The following is a 16,782-nucleotide window of genomic DNA, read 5'->3' as shown; positions in this document are numbered from 1 at the left end:
TCTCACTAGATGGCGCTGTATGATTTGTGGTTGGCTAACCCAACAGTAGAATAACATCACAAGAATCAACATGGCGGCGCCCTTGTGTCACCCCATGGTATGGTATGTCATCTGAATTCACAATTTATCTCTGTATGAACCACAAAATGGACAGCCTGGTTTAACGAACATGCTGACATCTACATAAGAATATAACAGCTCCGCTTCTAGCCATGAGTTTTGGAACACTTTTCAGACTCGGTGGTAGACAAATTTGTCTCTCCGAGCTTTCATCGCACAGAGTCAGATTACTTTCAAACGGCGTTCGCCGTTGCTCGAAAAATGGGAACGAGCCGCCTTCAGCCAGTAATGTTACATCTCACGATCCAGAGACGGGTGTTCCTGAGAAACCACAGAGACCCAAAAGAGAACCAGGGCAGGTGTCGGTCCTCCTCTTCCCAGGTCAGGGCAGTCAGTTTGTGGGTATGGGACGCGGACTGTTGAAGTATGGAGCTGTCCAGGACATGTTCTCCGTGGCGCAGAAGATACTTGGCTATGATTTGCTCTCTCTGTGCCTTAACGGACCCGAGGAGGATCTCATGAAAACAGTTCACTGTCAACCTGCTGTGTTTGTCACGTCACTTGCTGCGGTTGAGAGACTAAATCATGAAAACCCAGCCGTAAGTATTGTGTGTAGTGACAAACATTTGGCCCCAGTTAACATCACTTTCCAGTCCTTTGGCTAGTGTAAGAGTTAGTATGAAATTATTTGTACATGTTTTGATCTTAGGCCATAGAGAGCTGCGTTGCTGCGGCAGGATTCAGTGTTGGGGAATTCGCTGCCTTAGTTTTTTCTGGTGCCATGGACTTCGCAGAAGGTTTGGACTTTTCTTACAATAATCATGTAGGCCTACCCTGGAAATCCAACATTCTTGATAGAGAGTCGCTCTTACAAAATCTTTACAACCCCCCCTTCTCTCTCTCTCTCTCTCTATTCAATTCAATTCAATTCAATTAGCTTTATTGGCATGACTAGGCCTAAAGTTACAATGTTATCAAAGCAGTAATTACATCAGGACAAAAAAACTAAATCTCTCTCTCTGTGTGTGTGTGTGTGTGTGTGTGTGTGTGTGTGTGTGTGTGTGTGTGTGTGTGTGTGTGTGTGTGTGTGTGCGCGGGCGTTTCCCTCCAGCTCTGTATGTTGTGAAAGTTAGAGCGGAGGCGATGCAGGCAGCCTCGGAGCAGACGCCCAGTGGCATGCTGTCAGTCATTGGCAAACCCCAGGCCAAGTACAACCACGCCTGCCTCCTGGCCCGGCAGCACTGCCAGTCCCTGGGCATCCAAGACCCTGTCTGCATGGTGGCCAACTATCTTTTCCCAGACGGGAGGGTCATCGCAGGGCATCAGGAGGTAAAGTCATTCACATGCGGTCTGTGTTTTGGTATTGAATTATGGTACTTTTTCACAGGGCCACTGCTAGACATTTTGGCTCAATTGCAGGCCCTCGGAATTCTCATAGGCCCCCATCCCACACCCCAGCATGGACCTAAACATTATATAGGCAAACTTTGAACAAGATCTGAGATGGTGCAGCAACCATTTCCTTGGATTCTGCCTGATTTAGCATGACGTTGATTATTAAGACACACAGATTGGTTTCACACACACACACACACACACACCCTAATTCCATATTTGAGTTCAAATAATACTTGTATTCCATCCTTGATATGATTTCCTTCCTGTCTAAACACACACACACACACACACACACACACACACACACACACAGGCTCTGGACTTCCTGCAGAAGAACTCGCGGGAGCTGCACTTCATGCGCGCGCGGCGTCTCCCGGTCAGCGGGGCCTTCCACACGCCCCTCATGGAGCCGGCCGTGCAGCCGCTGCGCGCGGCGCTCAAGTCCCTGGACGTGCGGCGGCCGGAGATCGCCGTCCACTCCAACGTGGACGGCAAGCGCTACATGCACGACAAGCACGTGCGCCGGCTCCTGCTCAAGCAGCTGGTGTCGCCGGTCAAGTGGGAGCAGACGCTGCACGAGCTGTACGAGCGCAGCGACGGGACGGCGTTCCCGCAGACGTACGAGGTGGGCCCCGGCAGGCAGCTCGGCTCCACACTGCAGAAGTGCAACATGAAGGCGCACAGGAGCTACACGCACGTGGACGTCACCGTGACCGAGGACGAGTGAGGGACGGCACAGGAGCTACACGCACGTGGACGTCACCGTGACCGAGGACGAGTGAGGGACGGCACAGGAGCTACACGCACGTGGACGTCACCGTGACCGAGGACGAGTGAGGCACGGCACAGAAGTAGGATAAAGACAATGGGCTCGGATGCCCAAATGCCTACTACTGTATACACACACACACACGTACACACACACACACACACACACACACACACACACACACACACACACACACACACACATACACATACACACACACACGTATGTAAAAGACTGGATTCACATGGGTGTGTCAACAATATGTCAGAACACAATAAACTATTTTTTTTTACTCAAAGATCAATATGTCGATCAATTACAATAGACCTGAAGGTGACATTCTGAATTCAATACAAACATAGTGATTAGAATTTCCCTGAATTTTTTCAAAGCTGTTTTTATTGAACAAGTTTAAATTTGCGTTTTATAATCACATTTAAATTAGTATGGAATTGAAAGTCCAGCTTCCCTGATGTTGGAACAGATGATTCTGTTTGATAACAAGCGTGGGGGAGGGATACACACACACAGCCGTTGTCCTTCACTTAGCAACAGACTTTGCCCTCATATAACAGGCTGTGCACCAGCAACAGCCACATCAAAACACTCTATGATGTACACGTATAAAAAACAGTTATGAGCCAGCTCTTCAATACCATTCAATTATCCATGTAGAAAGAAAACAATTAAATATATTCCATTATATAAAAAACCCAAAGCAAAACAAACAATCTGTGGGCTAAGGCCAGCTTATAGCCCATCTGTGCGAAGATCAGTCCTTTTTCAGTTCCCAGAGTGCAACGCAGACAGCTGCCGTGGCCATTAGTGCAGTGGACACCAGCAAACCTGTTGTCCAACGCTGACCAGTAGGACATAAATTGGACACCTGTGTGGCATGGACAAAGAGAGAAGTAGAGGACATGTCATGGTCTTTGGGCTGAAGAGGGGGAGCCATAGACTGGGCTCAATTTGCATTGAGCTCAATGAGCATCAAACAGGCTAATAGGCCTACTGGAAAAAGCACCATGCCAATCTCTAACTATGGTGAAGGGTATGTGATGATGTGGGGCTATTTTAATTCCAAAGGCTAAGGGAACTTTATCAGGATGCATAATATCCTGGATCCATGAAATGGCTGGCCTTTAAAAATAAAAATCTGCCTGCCCCTATGTTAACCCTATGTGTTGAATTCCCATTGTCTTACATAGGGGGTCAAATACTTCCTTCCCTTAGCATTTAAGGAAAACATTTATTTATTTACGATACATTCTTCAATCACAAAGAAAATTGGTGTCCTTGGCGGTTTCATTTTTACTATTTTTTTCAATTAAGGCATTAAGATCAATTGTCAAATGATGATTTTATATTCCTGTTTTAGCATGGTATCAAATACATGTGCTCCACACTGTATATCTGTAATGTTGGTGGTCCTTACCCAGACAGGCTGGCTGTAAATGAGAGGATTCAGCCACAGTTTAGCCAGAGCCAAGACGTGTCTGAGACCCCTTCCCTCCGTCAGAAAGTAACGCCTGGAGGAGAGGATAAAGAGTGAACTTCAGCAAGCTATGAAACTTCCCATACATGTCAGATTACCAAAGAATGCACACACTGAAACAGTGAGACTTCAAGGTAAAGTCTGCCAGTGGACATGCGTATCTTTGTTGTGTGTGGGCTACATTATCATTGTAGATGTGTGTATGTGTGTGCCTGATGAAAAGACCCTGCCTACCTGTAGACTCTGGCTCTGATGAAGATGTTTGTTCTGTCCAGCGGCTGCAGTAGCCGTTGGTCAGGCAGGCGGTGGGCCCAGCGCTGGTTTAGCTCGTCTCCTATCCGGGCCAGCTGCCGACCGATGATCCGGGCCTCCCTGCCAGCCCAACAACATCACAGACAAGCATGTCAGGAATGACACCTGAGATATGCCTTCATGCCATCTCTGCTGCCTCAAACACTACCCCAATGCCAATACAGAGACACAGGTATGGGATGTCACCTGAGGCTTGAAAATGTGGGCCGTATGACAGACAATAATACTTTGCAAGTACAAGTTCAGTGGTAGGCTATTTAAACGTCAGTCAGAGAAACATACTCCGTTGTTATTTTGGAGCACCATTCATGTTAATATGCCATTCAGCGAGGGGGAGTTTGTGATGTTTCTCTGATATTTTTGCTTGCTACTCATTCCTGAAAATTATTATTTGTAGCATCTGCTAAGTGTCTCACTCTCTCTTTAAATGTGAAGGAGAAGAGCTATTTAAACTTTTTTGCTCTTCGTGCTGGTTAGCCACCCCTGAGCTAACACATACTGTACAAAACAATGCTTCTCAGATTGTAGATTGTTCAGAAAGGTTTATTTTTCTTTATTTAAATACACCTGCCTCACCTGCACCTGCACCTGCATCACTAACGGCTTGTGCACAGGGACGCCCATGGACTTGGATATTTAAACACATGTTTTAAAATATGTCATTTATTTTAGATTTTACTTGTGTTTGTACCTTGTGGTCACGTCAGATAATGTGCCATCATCTATCAGCTCCACAGGACCAGCCTGGAGAGTGGTGGTGTTTGGAGTTGGTCTCGTTTGCTCCACCATTTTGTTTTCTGAGTGGGGGACATAACACAAGAAACATGGACATGTGGGTAAATAGCACGTACATGGTTGGACACCAGTGCCTGGTGTTTTGGGTTTGTTTTTTAGCCCTGTGTTTGTGTGGGTGGGGATGGAAGTCTGTTGTTGGGGTGCGTGGGTTGTGAGATCCTTATCGCCATACGGACAGTGGCAGTGCAGTGTGTGTGTGTGTGTGTGTGTGTGTGTGTTAGTGATAGGGCGGGAGGATATGACACGTGAGCTCCAACGGCCCAGTTACCTTATGTAAACACAAAGACACGTGACCACAGGTGTGTCCCCATGGCGACATGTCACCTGAAGCTCTCCTTGGGTTAAAACAGTGATCTCACTGACACCAGCATTTAACAACCTCTCTCTCTCTATATCTCTCTCTTTCTCTCACTTACACACACACACACATACACACTGTTTTCTTGTCTTTTTTTAATCTCTTCAGGGATTTCGGTTTCAGAACCCCCGAAACCTGCGTCATCTGTTCCCCTCTTTCCTGTTTGGGTTTGCATACATTTAAACTCTAACCTCTAACCATTTCTCTACTACACACTCTTGAATTGTTGTCCCTATTTGGACACAGAGATGTGTTAAAAAACAATGCAAGTTCTGTTGTTTTCAATGGAGGTTGTGACATTTTCAACACATATTGAAGAACCAAAAAAAGGAAACAACACAAACTACAGATTATTGTCCCTATCTGTACACTGTGTTAAAAACAATGTAAGCTGTGTTGTTTTCAACACATTGGTTTTAATAATCCATATGCACGTATTCAGGCAGTGCCATCTCTCTCTCTCTCTCTCTCTCTCTCGCTCTCTCTCTCTCTCACACACACACACACACACACATAGCCTACACACACATCATGAGCTCATGTTTGTGTGTGAGCATTTTGATGCAAATAAGCTCTGACATAGGCTAGCCTACCGAAACTGTTCCAACTGAACTTTCCTTTGCATAGTCAATGGTAAAAATGGCAGACAATGGAACAAATATTACAAGACTGGCATCAATAGGCTACTTAGTGAATATATAATACATAGTGTATTGAGATGTTATTGGATGCTGTTATTGTTATAATCAAGAATGGATTCATCAACCAAAACATGAGGGTGATGTCATCGTGATGGCCAACTCAAACAAAAGGTGACATTGAAGATAGCCATTTTGAATAAACCGTTGATTGTATTGTATCTTGTATTTGCAAGAAAACATTTATATTAAAATAATGCATTTACTGAGGTTATTTTTTTTTTTTTGATTCGATGTAAGTCACAGAAATCTGTTTATCAACAATAGATGCACTGGCTACATAAAAAAAGACCATCTTACCTGATTGTTTGATTAAAATGAACGCCGCCCTATGAAACAAACAATACATGATTTACAATAATTACTTAATTATATGAAATCTAAAATCATTATGCATGGATTTTAAACAACGTAAAGTAACACTTACAGCAGCGTTCTTTAATCCGGTTGTTTTCAGGTGTCTGACACAATGCAATGATGTCAACTTCACCGCCACGCCCATACGCACCACCGGCCAGGAAGTCCGGGTAGTTACTGCCAGATCCAGTAGAGGGAGACACCGATCTGCTTATCGGGGGGAAAAATATACACACTGTCCGACACATGTTTTTTCTCACTATGACCACAAGTGGCATGCTTGTGTTTATGTGTGAACATAAATTACATAATTGTATTTATTCGTAACCACTTACACATGTCATTCCATATCAGGATTGGTTTACAACTTTTCAAGCGAGAAACGGCTGCTGTCATGATCGAGCCCATGATGTTGTGCAATGCAAAATTCACTTTGACATCTGTGCGTCCACGGTTGCTAGGTTATTCACCCGGAAGTGGACCATTTGCGTACTCATCTCTTTGCTCCCAGCTGTCTGGCGATCAATAAATCAAGATAGCAACTAGCATCCACCCTTGTAAAGCATTTTTGGAAATGAAGCATTGCATGTTATGCATAGTCTGAAACAAATGGTTATTGTCGCATGTCGTCGTTCGAAGAAAGGACATATTTTCTCAAGCGTTAACATCACTGGATGAAAATACTCCTCCCTGCAGGTGCATCTCTGAAGGAAAGTGTTGATGATCACATCACTTCACCCACATCCGAGAAACGGGTATGGCAGCATCATTGCCGCACTGAGTTACTTACCTCTGACATTTCAAACTGAAGTCGTTTTATTAATATGACCGGTACTATGAGAGTAACATGCATTTGCATCTCCATGTGAGATTACGGCCGAAATATCAACTAGAGAGTAAAGAAGCTAATCGCTAAAAAGCTAGCTTTTATGTGAACTGTCCAGTGATGCAGAGGGTGGTGTGTTACAGCCCGGGTTGGTGCCATGGCTGGTAAGGTGAAGTGGGTGACAGACATTGAGAAATCTGTGCTAATCAATAACTTCGAGAAGAGGGGATGGATACAGGTTGCTGAGAGTGAAGACTGGAATTTTTACTGGTAAGAAAACATCTAGAAATATAGGCTATACTTTTAGTCACCTCAAAGACACTCAGTTGCATTTGAACAGATAGTAGAAACATATTCTTTTATATATTTTTCAGGATGAGCATTCAGACCATCAGAAATGTATTTAGTGTGGATACCGGCTACCGTCTCTCAGATGAGCAGATGGTTAACCACTTCCCCAACCACTATGAATTGACAAGGAAGGACCTCATGATCAAGAACATCAAACGATACAGGAAGGAACTGGAAAAGGAGGGGAGTCCTCTGGCAGAGAAGGATGAACATGGAAAATACATCTATCTAGGTGTGTGATGCAGGTTGACTTACAGTATGTGTGTGACATTTTGTTTATTTTGTTTTCTTGTGCATTCACGTGGCTCTATCTGTAATCTGTAAATAATAAAGTGTATGTACATAGGCCTACAGTAGTCTTTGTTAAGGTGTATTTGCTTGTCCTTTGGACACTGACAGGTTTTTGGATTGATCTGAAGATGTGAGATTAAACAATCCCTCCTTGTCTCCTTTGGTTTAGCTCTTCATATACTGTAACAGCTGATATGTTCTTTCCACTGTTCTTCCTCATCCTCCCCTTCATCCTCTCTCTATGGTAGATTTCGTCCCAGTGACGTTCATGCTCCCTGCGGACTACAACCTTTTTGTGGAGGAGTTCCGGAAGAGTCCGTCCAGCACGTGGATTATGAAGCCATGCGGCAAGGCACAGGGGAAAGGCATCTTCCTCATCAACAAACTCTCACAGATTAAGAAGTGGTCTCGGGACAGCAGAACGTCAACGTAAAAAAATCCTTCTTGCCCACACCCACACACACACACACACACACACACACACACACACACACACACACACACACACACACACACACACACACACATACCAGAACCCTCAATTTATTTCTTGTACTGTGTCCAGCTAGCCTAACGAGCTAGTAGGATCTTTGGGAGTACAAGCCGTAGCAATGATTGCCCTTTACTGGCCAGGTGCCTAGGAGTCTGAGCTGTTTGCCTAGCATTTGCATTGAGCAAAAATATTAGCATACAACCTTCTTTTCCTGGGTCCTGCAGCTGGATAATCCCCTGTGCCAGATATGCAAATTCGATTTTTATTATGTTGCGTTATTATATTATTTTGTTTGGACACTCTAGGCATGCCCTGTGTTCGGAGATAGTCCTGTGGGGGGCTGAATAATTTGTAACATGTGTGTCACAATAACATTAACAGAGCCGAGCTGGATGCCAGATGTTTCTGACCTCATCGTTTGTCTGCTTGCCCCTTCTCTGCTGTCCTCTTAGGTTCATGGCCGCGTCGAGTGGCAAAGAGGCCTATGTCATATCCCTATATATTGATAATCCTCTTTTGATTGGTGGAAAGAAGTTTGACCTGAGACTGTACGTGCTGGTCACTACGTACAGGCCTCTCAAGTGTTACATGTAAGTCAACAATGAAAACCAAAACAGTTTAACAGCTCATTGAAGTCAATGAGGCTGTGCAGTTCATTCAAGAATGTGAGCTCTTATTTACACATGTATGATTCATACAGTATGATTGGAAATGAAATGGATTTTCTGAAGGTGATAGTGATACATTGACCTGATAACTTTTGAGATTAGGTCATAACAAGGTCCCGGTCAATACTGGGTCATTCACAAACCCCTCACCAGCTCCCGGTGTCTTTGTCTTTGTTTGCAGGTATAAACTGGGATTCTGCAGGTTCTGCACAGTGAAATATACTCCCAGCACTAGTGAGCTGGACAACATGTTTGTGCACCTGACCAACGTGGCCATTCAGAAACATGGGGTATGTAATTACACAACTTGAACTGTGCACTACCTCTACCTGAACTCTCTCTCTGTCTCTCTCTCTCTCTCTCTCTCTCTCTCTCTCTCTCTCTCTCTCTCTCTTTGTGTGTCAGTGATTATGTTCTAAGGCATCCTGAGTGTGTTGATACATTAACCTACTTCTCTTTGTGTACCTTTTTTTTTTTAGGTCATTTCGCATTTAGCCATTAGTCATTCAGTCTTTTCTGAATGCCTTACAACAGAGGGCAGAGTGTTTAGTGAAGGTCATAACAAGGGCATTACTACCGATATGTTTTTACTGTAGTTGTCAATTAAAGCAACTGAATGCAAAAAGTTACCACTATTGTAGGTAGTAATGCTACATTTTCTAAGCACTAGTATGCACTGCTGGAGACACCAGCTATGCTCAGTGTAGTTCTGTAATTAAGGTTGGACCATCATGAAAGAAAATCATGAAAGAAAACCACAACAAATATATCCCAATAAGACACCAGTTAGCATATTAGCAAGTGTCTACCTGTTCCTATTGTGCTGTTGTTGGAGTTTAGATACAGTTTAGACAGATTCACTTGCATCATGTGATGTCAGGTGTTTAATTAACTAATTAGTATAAGCATGGGCTGCTAGATACCTGTCTTATGTCTGAGGAAGGGCAGTGTGTCCCGAAACGTCACATGTGGTGAATAAAAAGAATACGTTTATTGGAGCTCTAGTGTGCGCGGTCATTTTTAGTTTTGGAGTTTAGATAGTTATTAGCATTGTTAGTTGTCGCTAGTTTCAAACCAAAATGTCATTCTGCGGATTTAAGCTAAATGTGACCTGTGACCTTTGTGTGGACGCTCAGGACGATTATAATCACGTCCACGGGGGCAAGTGGACGGTGAGCAATCTGCGTCTGTACCTGGAGAGCACCAGAGGGAAGGACGTGACCAGCAGACTCTTCGACCAAATCCACTGGATCATGGTGCAGTCCCTGAAGGCAGTGGCCGTGAGTGGACAATCGACATGTACTGTAGTCAGTTACACACGCACACAAATTTCAGCTTATTTATTTATGTCCGCACACACACACACACATACACACACACAAATCCAGCTTTTTATCCGATGAACCAGAACCTTTTGTGAGTTTCTTCTTTTTCTGTTCTTTCATTTCATTGTTCTTTCAGAGAAAAGGGAACCTTTAGTCATAGCTAAGTTTAGTTTCTCAGGAAGTCATGCCCCCAAATCTTTCAATCCCCCACCCCAGCCCCAGCCCCATTCTTCGTCTTTTCATCTCACATGCTTGTTTCATTTTTTCTCTTTCTGTCTCACTTTCGTTCTCTCTGCTTACAGCCTGTCATGAACAATGATAAGCACTGCTTCGAATGCTATGGATATGACATCATAATTGATGACAAACTGAAACCATGGCTTATTGAGGTAGGTGTGTTTCACACACACACACACACACACACACACACACCTACAAAGATTGTCTCTAAGTTTCAGTAGTGATCAGGCCAACACCTTAAGCACACACAGGTATATAGCCTACAGATATAGTTGTATATATAGTTAATAGCATTAGTTATAAACACCATAGCCATTCTCAGTTTGTCTACGTATATATACTGTATATGTTCCTAAATAAATCCATATATAAATAAATACATAAATAGCAAGTCAGACTCATACACATACAGACACAAACACCACATCCCTGCTCAAGTCATGTTAATGGAGACAATGTGTAGTCACTTGGCTTATATGTGATTAGGATGTGGTTTACTTGTTTGTTTGTTGTGCTAGTAGTGCTCTCTGTACTTCTCAGATGTATTTTATATGCATATTCTAGCAGTGAAACAAACAGCATGATCTCTGCCAAGACTGATGCCCTTAAGGAAACGTCTCTGTGTCTGTGCACATACAAACACGCTGTTGCATGTCTGTGTTTGTGTGCCCCTTAAAACATGAGCTTGTGTACACAATTATGTCACCCACTGCAATTATCGGAGTCTTTTTCCTCATTGAGTATTGAACAGAATAGCCTTTATTCAAAGCCTCTATCTATGTGTGTGTGAGTGTGTGTGTGCTGGCAGTTAGGCTTGGCTGTTCTCTCTCCCTTGTCTCCTCTGAAGGGTGGGTCAGTATTATCTCAAGGCCTAAGAAGTCTATTCTGAGCAGAATGGCATGCATTCCTCAGCCCGCCTGGAGTTAATGTGTAATAAGCCCTCATGGGCCGCGCTCCGCTATCAGCTGCTCATGTTGAAGGCATGGGAGCGTAAATAGTGCACCACGGCCCTATGGGTCATACTGGCCAAAGTATAAGAGTATTGCACATACTTCTGTGTGTGATCTGTTATCTTGCTCTTTCCTCATCTGTCCTTTAGTAAAGCTTAGACATTTATAATCCATAATTCATGTTTTTAGTAATTTGTTGGGAAATATGTATTTCTGTAGAAGTACTAGTTGTTGTTGTAGTAGTATTAGTAGTGTGTGTGTGTGTGTGTGTGTGTGTGTGTGCATACCTGTTTTTCTCTCTGTTTTTCAAAGAGAAAAACAACAGGCACTCTCAGGCACTCTGTTACTGACAGCTTTCCTATTTCCTGTTTGAAAGCAAACAGAAATTCTCCGGAGCTTAAGGAAGAAATGAAAGTGATGTCATCTCTCTGCTTGTGTTTGAAGCCATAAAACTTCTATAGCTCTGTTCCCTGGGAGTCTCAGCACATCATATCACTTCACTTCACTTCATATTTTTCCCAACTGGACTGGACTGGACTGTTGTCCCAGACAACTAGTACTAATATCATTAATGAAAATACTAATAGCAATAAAAGCATGTTATCATATGTTATATGGTTATGGTTATGATTATGAAATTTAGCAGACGCTTCTGTCCAAAGTGACTCACAAAATAGAACAATACAGTAGTTAACAATTAACCTCATCGTTTATTTTCAGCATTGTCTCTGCCTGTTTCTCTCTCAATTGTGCATACCTCAGGTAAACGCATCTCCCTCACTCACGTCCAGCACAGCCAACGATCGCATCCTCAAGTACAACTTGATCAACGACACACTCAACATAGTCACCCCCAACTCTGAGATCCCAGACTGCCGGTGGAACAGAAGCCCGCCCAAGGAGGCGCTGGGGAACTACCAAGTCCTGTGAGTGGCATTTCCCCTGCACCAATCATATCACCACCTGACTGAGCCCCCTCCCCCTACCCCCTTTTCTATTTTGGGGATAGCCCACACAGGCCAAAAGGTTTCCTTCGAGCCGGATTTGAACCAGCGACCTAAGGATGTCTGATATTACACCACTACAGTCCTCCGCTCTACCAACTGAGCTATCGAAGGGCCTGAAGTTAATGAGTAATGGCAGTGTCACAATCCTAATGCTGCCAAGCTTAGCTCTGACACTTTATTTGTAGGATATACTGTAATGTACAAGAGGATCATGTGGATATAATGATCTGATGAGCAAATTAGGTTAAGTATGATTATTTTATTTAAGTAGGATATTATTAAGCAATTCTCTCAGCCCATTTTTGTACAAACAGATGTAGAAAAAGACTGGTGGTATCAAAATATGGAACATAATTTTTTTTTTTTAAATCGTTCAAAATAATATAATATAATCATGGTTATTTGATTGAACAGATTTACAGTAACTGGATTAACTGCCCCCAGCTCTACCTTCTCCTGCCCCCCATTTCTACCCTCTCATTTTACGTCATGATGTCCATGTGTGCCTGATGCCTGTTCCTTTCCATCTCCTCACTGTCACACTCCCCTCCCTCTCCTTTCTTCTTTTCACGGGGGGCAGATATGATGAGGAGCAGGCCCTGAGCGAAGGCGCTGACCGCGACCTCCGCAGCCGCTCGGGCCAGTCCCTGGGGTCAAAGGGCAGCCGGTCGAGCAGTGTGCGCCCCACCCCGGCCACCTGGAAGTGAAGTCACCGGGCGGTCGCTGACGTTTGGGGCGAGCACCACCTTGATTCCTCAAGAGAGAGAAAGAGAGAAAAAGACAGACATGCAGCGAGAGGACTAAGGGACCACAGAGACTCTGACCAGGCCTGACTATCGGATACATCACCCCCCTCTGCCACCACACACACACACACACAAACACACACACACACACACACACACACACACACACACACACACACACCCTTCTGCACACAAAGCCACACAAAGTAATTTGCACAATATGCATGAAATTCATGACCGAATCAAATATACCAAATGGAAGACATGCATAGATGGAGGGACGGTAGGTAGTATTTGGAAGAGGGACAATAGGAAGAGACTTCTTGACCAAGTGAATGAATCGAAGGGAAGTGGAATTAGAGAAAAGCTATTAATAAGGTCCTGTCATGCATGAAGGGATACTGCCTCTAAGTGACGTGAGGGAACAATCACCTGATCTAGAAACAGACCTTTTACACTGTAGACCCAATTTCAGTTCCTCTGCAGTACTGTACGTGTATGTCTTCTTTCGAGTGTACCTTCCATTGGCCAGAGCGTTTCTCAAATTCACCTGTGTGTCCTGATAGAAGTGTTTAGTATTCTTCAATGTTTGTTGTCGACCACACAGTGCATTAGAGAGAAATAAAGTATTTCTCTGTAACAGTGCAGTGTAGAGGATCAGCAAGGAAAATTGGCTCCTTAGCCAGACATTCTTGCATAACTTCATTTTTTCCCAATTCTAACTGAGCTCATTGGTGGACCAAGGCTGCTGCTATTATTTTAATGTTGCTCCCTGGCTAGTGAAATGTTTCTGCAAAGCGATCTTTCTGACTTTTAAGTTTAATTATCACAAGGTCAAGCCCTCAGGGGTTGACCTAAGCAGGTTGTATCACCGTTTCTATGCCAACCCAGCACACTTACAGCTTCTTTACATGTCTCCATAGTGATGAGCAGTTCAGAATTTGACCAAGGGGGTCCTGCTTGTGGCAAGTGGGATTATAGAGCACTGCAATTGAACATTCTTTGGTGTGTTCCCCCATACACTCAGCTTAATCCTTTTCCCACCTCAGTCACTAGTGTCCAGATAGTTATACTGTCAAAGTGTCAGAGAAAAGTTGGATTTTTTTCATGTTGGCCAATAGAATAACAACTTAGGCTAAATGCATTTTGTACTGACGGTGCTGACTTTGTCAAATGAGTATTTTTGTTAACCGACGCAAAGACTGCTACCGCATGGTGTGTGGTTAGAGTCTCAAAACAAGAAAGTCACTTCAATGTTTTAATTGCGTTTTATGTGAAATGCTGTCACAATCCTTGCTTCCACTGTTGAAATCAAAATGGTATGTAAATACGGAATTACAGAGACCTTCCAAAGGACTTTTTAAAATGATATTTAAACAATAGCCTATTGCACAAGACTGTCAAGCATGAAAAGAAATTAAATGACTGTTTAAACATTGTAGTGTTTTTGGGGGGTTGGGTCTGGTGAAGTTTAATATTTAGCCTGCTCAGTCAAGCTCACTGTGTAGGCGAGGTCTAGCCTATGTATAGAATGAAATATGAACCTATTCTATTCTCATTACTGTATGGCTTCTAATTCTGTAATGTGTGGCAAAGTCGACGCAAATAGCAGCACGGCGTCTCCACCACACTCAACGCTCCCTTTTTGAGCGTCTGCACGGAACCATTCTTTCCCCCGAGCTATTTAAATCAAGAGAATAGGGCAGTTTAGTAGGGCAGATTTTTGTTAGGGAAGTGCCCCACGTCTAAAATAACCACCAGGGGGAAACTATACATCTGTAAATAATAGGGAAATCACTTGATGCACAGGGAATGATTATGGGACGGGACAACCAAATGTTACTTTTTCTGCAGTAAAAACAAAAAACAATGTAGCCTACAGCATATGATTGCCTTTAGGCTACAAATAAAGCAGGTGAACCTATAGATTCTAGCAACACCAAATTGAGCATCTTGAACATATAGGCTGCTTATATGTCCTCGTATTTATAAACCATATGTTCAATATCTTCATTAAACTAAAATATGTTAACTTTTACACATCTAGTAGGCTACTGCAAGACAAAACTAAGCAGAACATTTGTTTGATTTAGGCTGTGGGGGATGTGACGTTAGAGAGGCGCGCCTCCCCTGGTCATTTGTCGACAGAGGAGTGCTGCTAAGAGGAAAAAGCCTGGAGAAGAGTGAACGAACATTTTCTTCAGCCCTTTTTAATTTATCAATTCATCCCCCCTGAGTTGGAATAAACTCGTCAAGGTAAAGTAAAGTTTGAGTTTCTGTAGATCTTTCTTCGATCGTTCAGAGTTTGCTGCTGGATAACCGAAGCCACTTTACTTTGCATCAGTCTTGCAGTCGGAGGCAGTGCCCAGGTCTGAGGCTGGTTGGTAACTCGCAACTCGTGTGTGAATATGACACTGCGGCTCAGACTATTTTCACCTGGGACGTCAGATTTTCTAATATTTCTTATTCATGTGTGACTTTATATTGATTTTGTAAACTAGTCATTTAGGGTGAATCATTAGTCAAATTACCAGTTGACCTACTGAAGTGAATGAATAGCGGATTGTTTGAAGTAAGTTTGGTCTCCAGCTGGTTTTAATCTTAGCTAGCTATGCTAGCTAACTAACGTTAACGTTATGTGAAGTCATGGGGCATGAAGTATTTTTCCATTGGCTGCACAACAAGCCAGTGTTCTGTGAACCATGTTTCAAGTTAACACGTTATTATTTCCCTCTTTATTAATTGACGTAGGACTGTGTAGGCTCTGACATTTTAGTCAGCTGCTTAGCTTGCTACACCTAGCTTCGTTGTTGCAGTTTGCTTCTTGTGCAACCCTAAACCTAGCAAACGTTAGTCAACCTGGCCTGATCAGCCGTGGACAGTGTTTTAGGGATAGGAAAATGATTGATCTGGTGATCAGTGACACTTTGCTTTGATGAAGTTCTAAAGTCCAGACTCTGATCAATAGGACAGAATTGATCTCGGTTAGACTACACACCGTTGCTCCTGATTTATGCGGAAAATGCCTGTGCAGTGTGCAAGAGGAACGTCAGTAGCGTTCTCACCGAGGAAGGGCGGGGTGGGGTTCATATGTAGCCAAGGTGTTATCTGTCTATCAGCAAGTGTCCGTTCCATACAAGTAAAATTGACAAATGGCTTAACTTGGTATATTTCTAAGTTAATGTCATTGGATCTGATTCGAAAAGCTGAAGGAGACACTATCCAGTCTGCACTCATAAAACATGTCTGGTCGTTCATTGTACTTTATTTGAGAACTGTTGGCTACAGATTAACAAGTGCAAAATTGACTTGACACAGAAGTTTTTACCTACGCATGTTTATCTTAGCCTGACTCCGCCCGCCTGTTGATTCCAGTTTAATTTTCGCGGAAAATGTTTTTGTTTAGGTTTGGCTATACTTGGCGGTGTTTATCAGCCGGAGACGTGTTATTTCTTTCACCTGGCAGCATAATACGAATGAAGTATGGAATGGATTCAACTAATTACTTGAATGGCCACCATTTTTCTTTGAGTTAAGTCAGTTATTTCCATATGATGTGATCCAGTCACTACCATGTGAAGGTACAATGTGATTTAATGTAAAGTTGTTGATGAGTTGCTGTCAGAGGGGCTAAACCTCTGAT

At 43.2% G+C, this 16,782-nt stretch overlaps 4 protein-coding genes and 1 non-coding gene across 9 annotated transcripts in view; 3 read left to right on the top strand and 2 right to left on the bottom strand.

Moving 5' to 3' along the window:
- The first annotated feature begins 65 nt into the window (after positions 1-65).
- mcat (malonyl CoA:ACP acyltransferase (mitochondrial)) lies at positions 66-2,490 on the top strand. The gene is made up of 4 exons (XM_062517628.1): positions 66-659; positions 770-857; positions 1,172-1,389; positions 1,772-2,490. The coding sequence occupies exons 1-4, from the start codon at positions 213-215 to the stop codon at positions 2,183-2,185; spliced, it is 1,167 nt and encodes a 388-aa protein (XP_062373612.1). The 5' UTR covers positions 66-212; the 3' UTR covers positions 2,186-2,490.
- Positions 2,491-2,627: 137 nt separating this feature from the next.
- Positions 2,628-6,225, bottom strand: bik (BCL2 interacting killer). The gene is made up of 5 exons (XM_062517627.1): positions 6,186-6,225; positions 4,726-4,831; positions 3,957-4,094; positions 3,663-3,756; positions 2,628-3,113 (listed from the first exon to the last, which is right to left on the bottom strand). Exons 2-5 carry the CDS (start codon positions 4,821-4,823, stop codon positions 3,000-3,002), a joined length of 444 nt encoding a protein of 147 aa, XP_062373611.1. The 5' UTR covers positions 4,824-4,831; positions 6,186-6,225; the 3' UTR covers positions 2,628-2,999.
- A 407-nt stretch (positions 6,226-6,632) lies between these two features.
- Positions 6,633-14,573, top strand: ttll1 (tubulin tyrosine ligase-like family, member 1). The gene is made up of 10 exons (XM_062517626.1): positions 6,633-6,997; positions 7,212-7,338; positions 7,443-7,651; positions 7,959-8,139; positions 8,656-8,793; positions 9,053-9,161; positions 10,008-10,151; positions 10,499-10,585; positions 12,149-12,312; positions 12,974-14,573. Exons 2-10 carry the CDS (start codon positions 7,226-7,228, stop codon positions 13,098-13,100), a joined length of 1,272 nt encoding a protein of 423 aa, XP_062373610.1. The 5' UTR covers positions 6,633-6,997; positions 7,212-7,225; the 3' UTR covers positions 13,101-14,573.
- trnay-gua (transfer RNA tyrosine (anticodon GUA)) lies at positions 12,416-12,504 on the bottom strand. Its single transcript is given in 2 exon segments — positions 12,416-12,451; positions 12,468-12,504. It is a non-coding gene; the product is annotated as a tRNA-Tyr (tRNA).
- Positions 14,574-15,259: 686 nt separating the features above from the next.
- Positions 15,260-16,782, top strand: part of pacsin2 (protein kinase C and casein kinase substrate in neurons 2) — a 35,478-nt gene continuing 33,955 nt past the window's right edge. For all 5 annotated transcript variants that reach the window (XM_062517624.1, XM_062517622.1, XM_062517623.1 and 2 more), the window contains exon 1: positions 15,260-15,395. The gene's annotated coding sequence lies outside the window, so the exon portion shown is untranslated. The remainder of the gene's footprint in view (positions 15,396-16,782) is intronic.

The sequence above is a fragment of the Sardina pilchardus genome, chromosome 17 (genome assembly GCF_963854185.1).
Source record: "Sardina pilchardus chromosome 17, fSarPil1.1, whole genome shotgun sequence".
NCBI lineage: Eukaryota > Metazoa > Chordata > Actinopteri > Clupeiformes > Clupeidae > Sardina > Sardina pilchardus.
The sequence above is the reverse complement of the archived record's forward strand: the minus strand, read 5'-3'. Positions and strand labels throughout refer to the sequence as shown.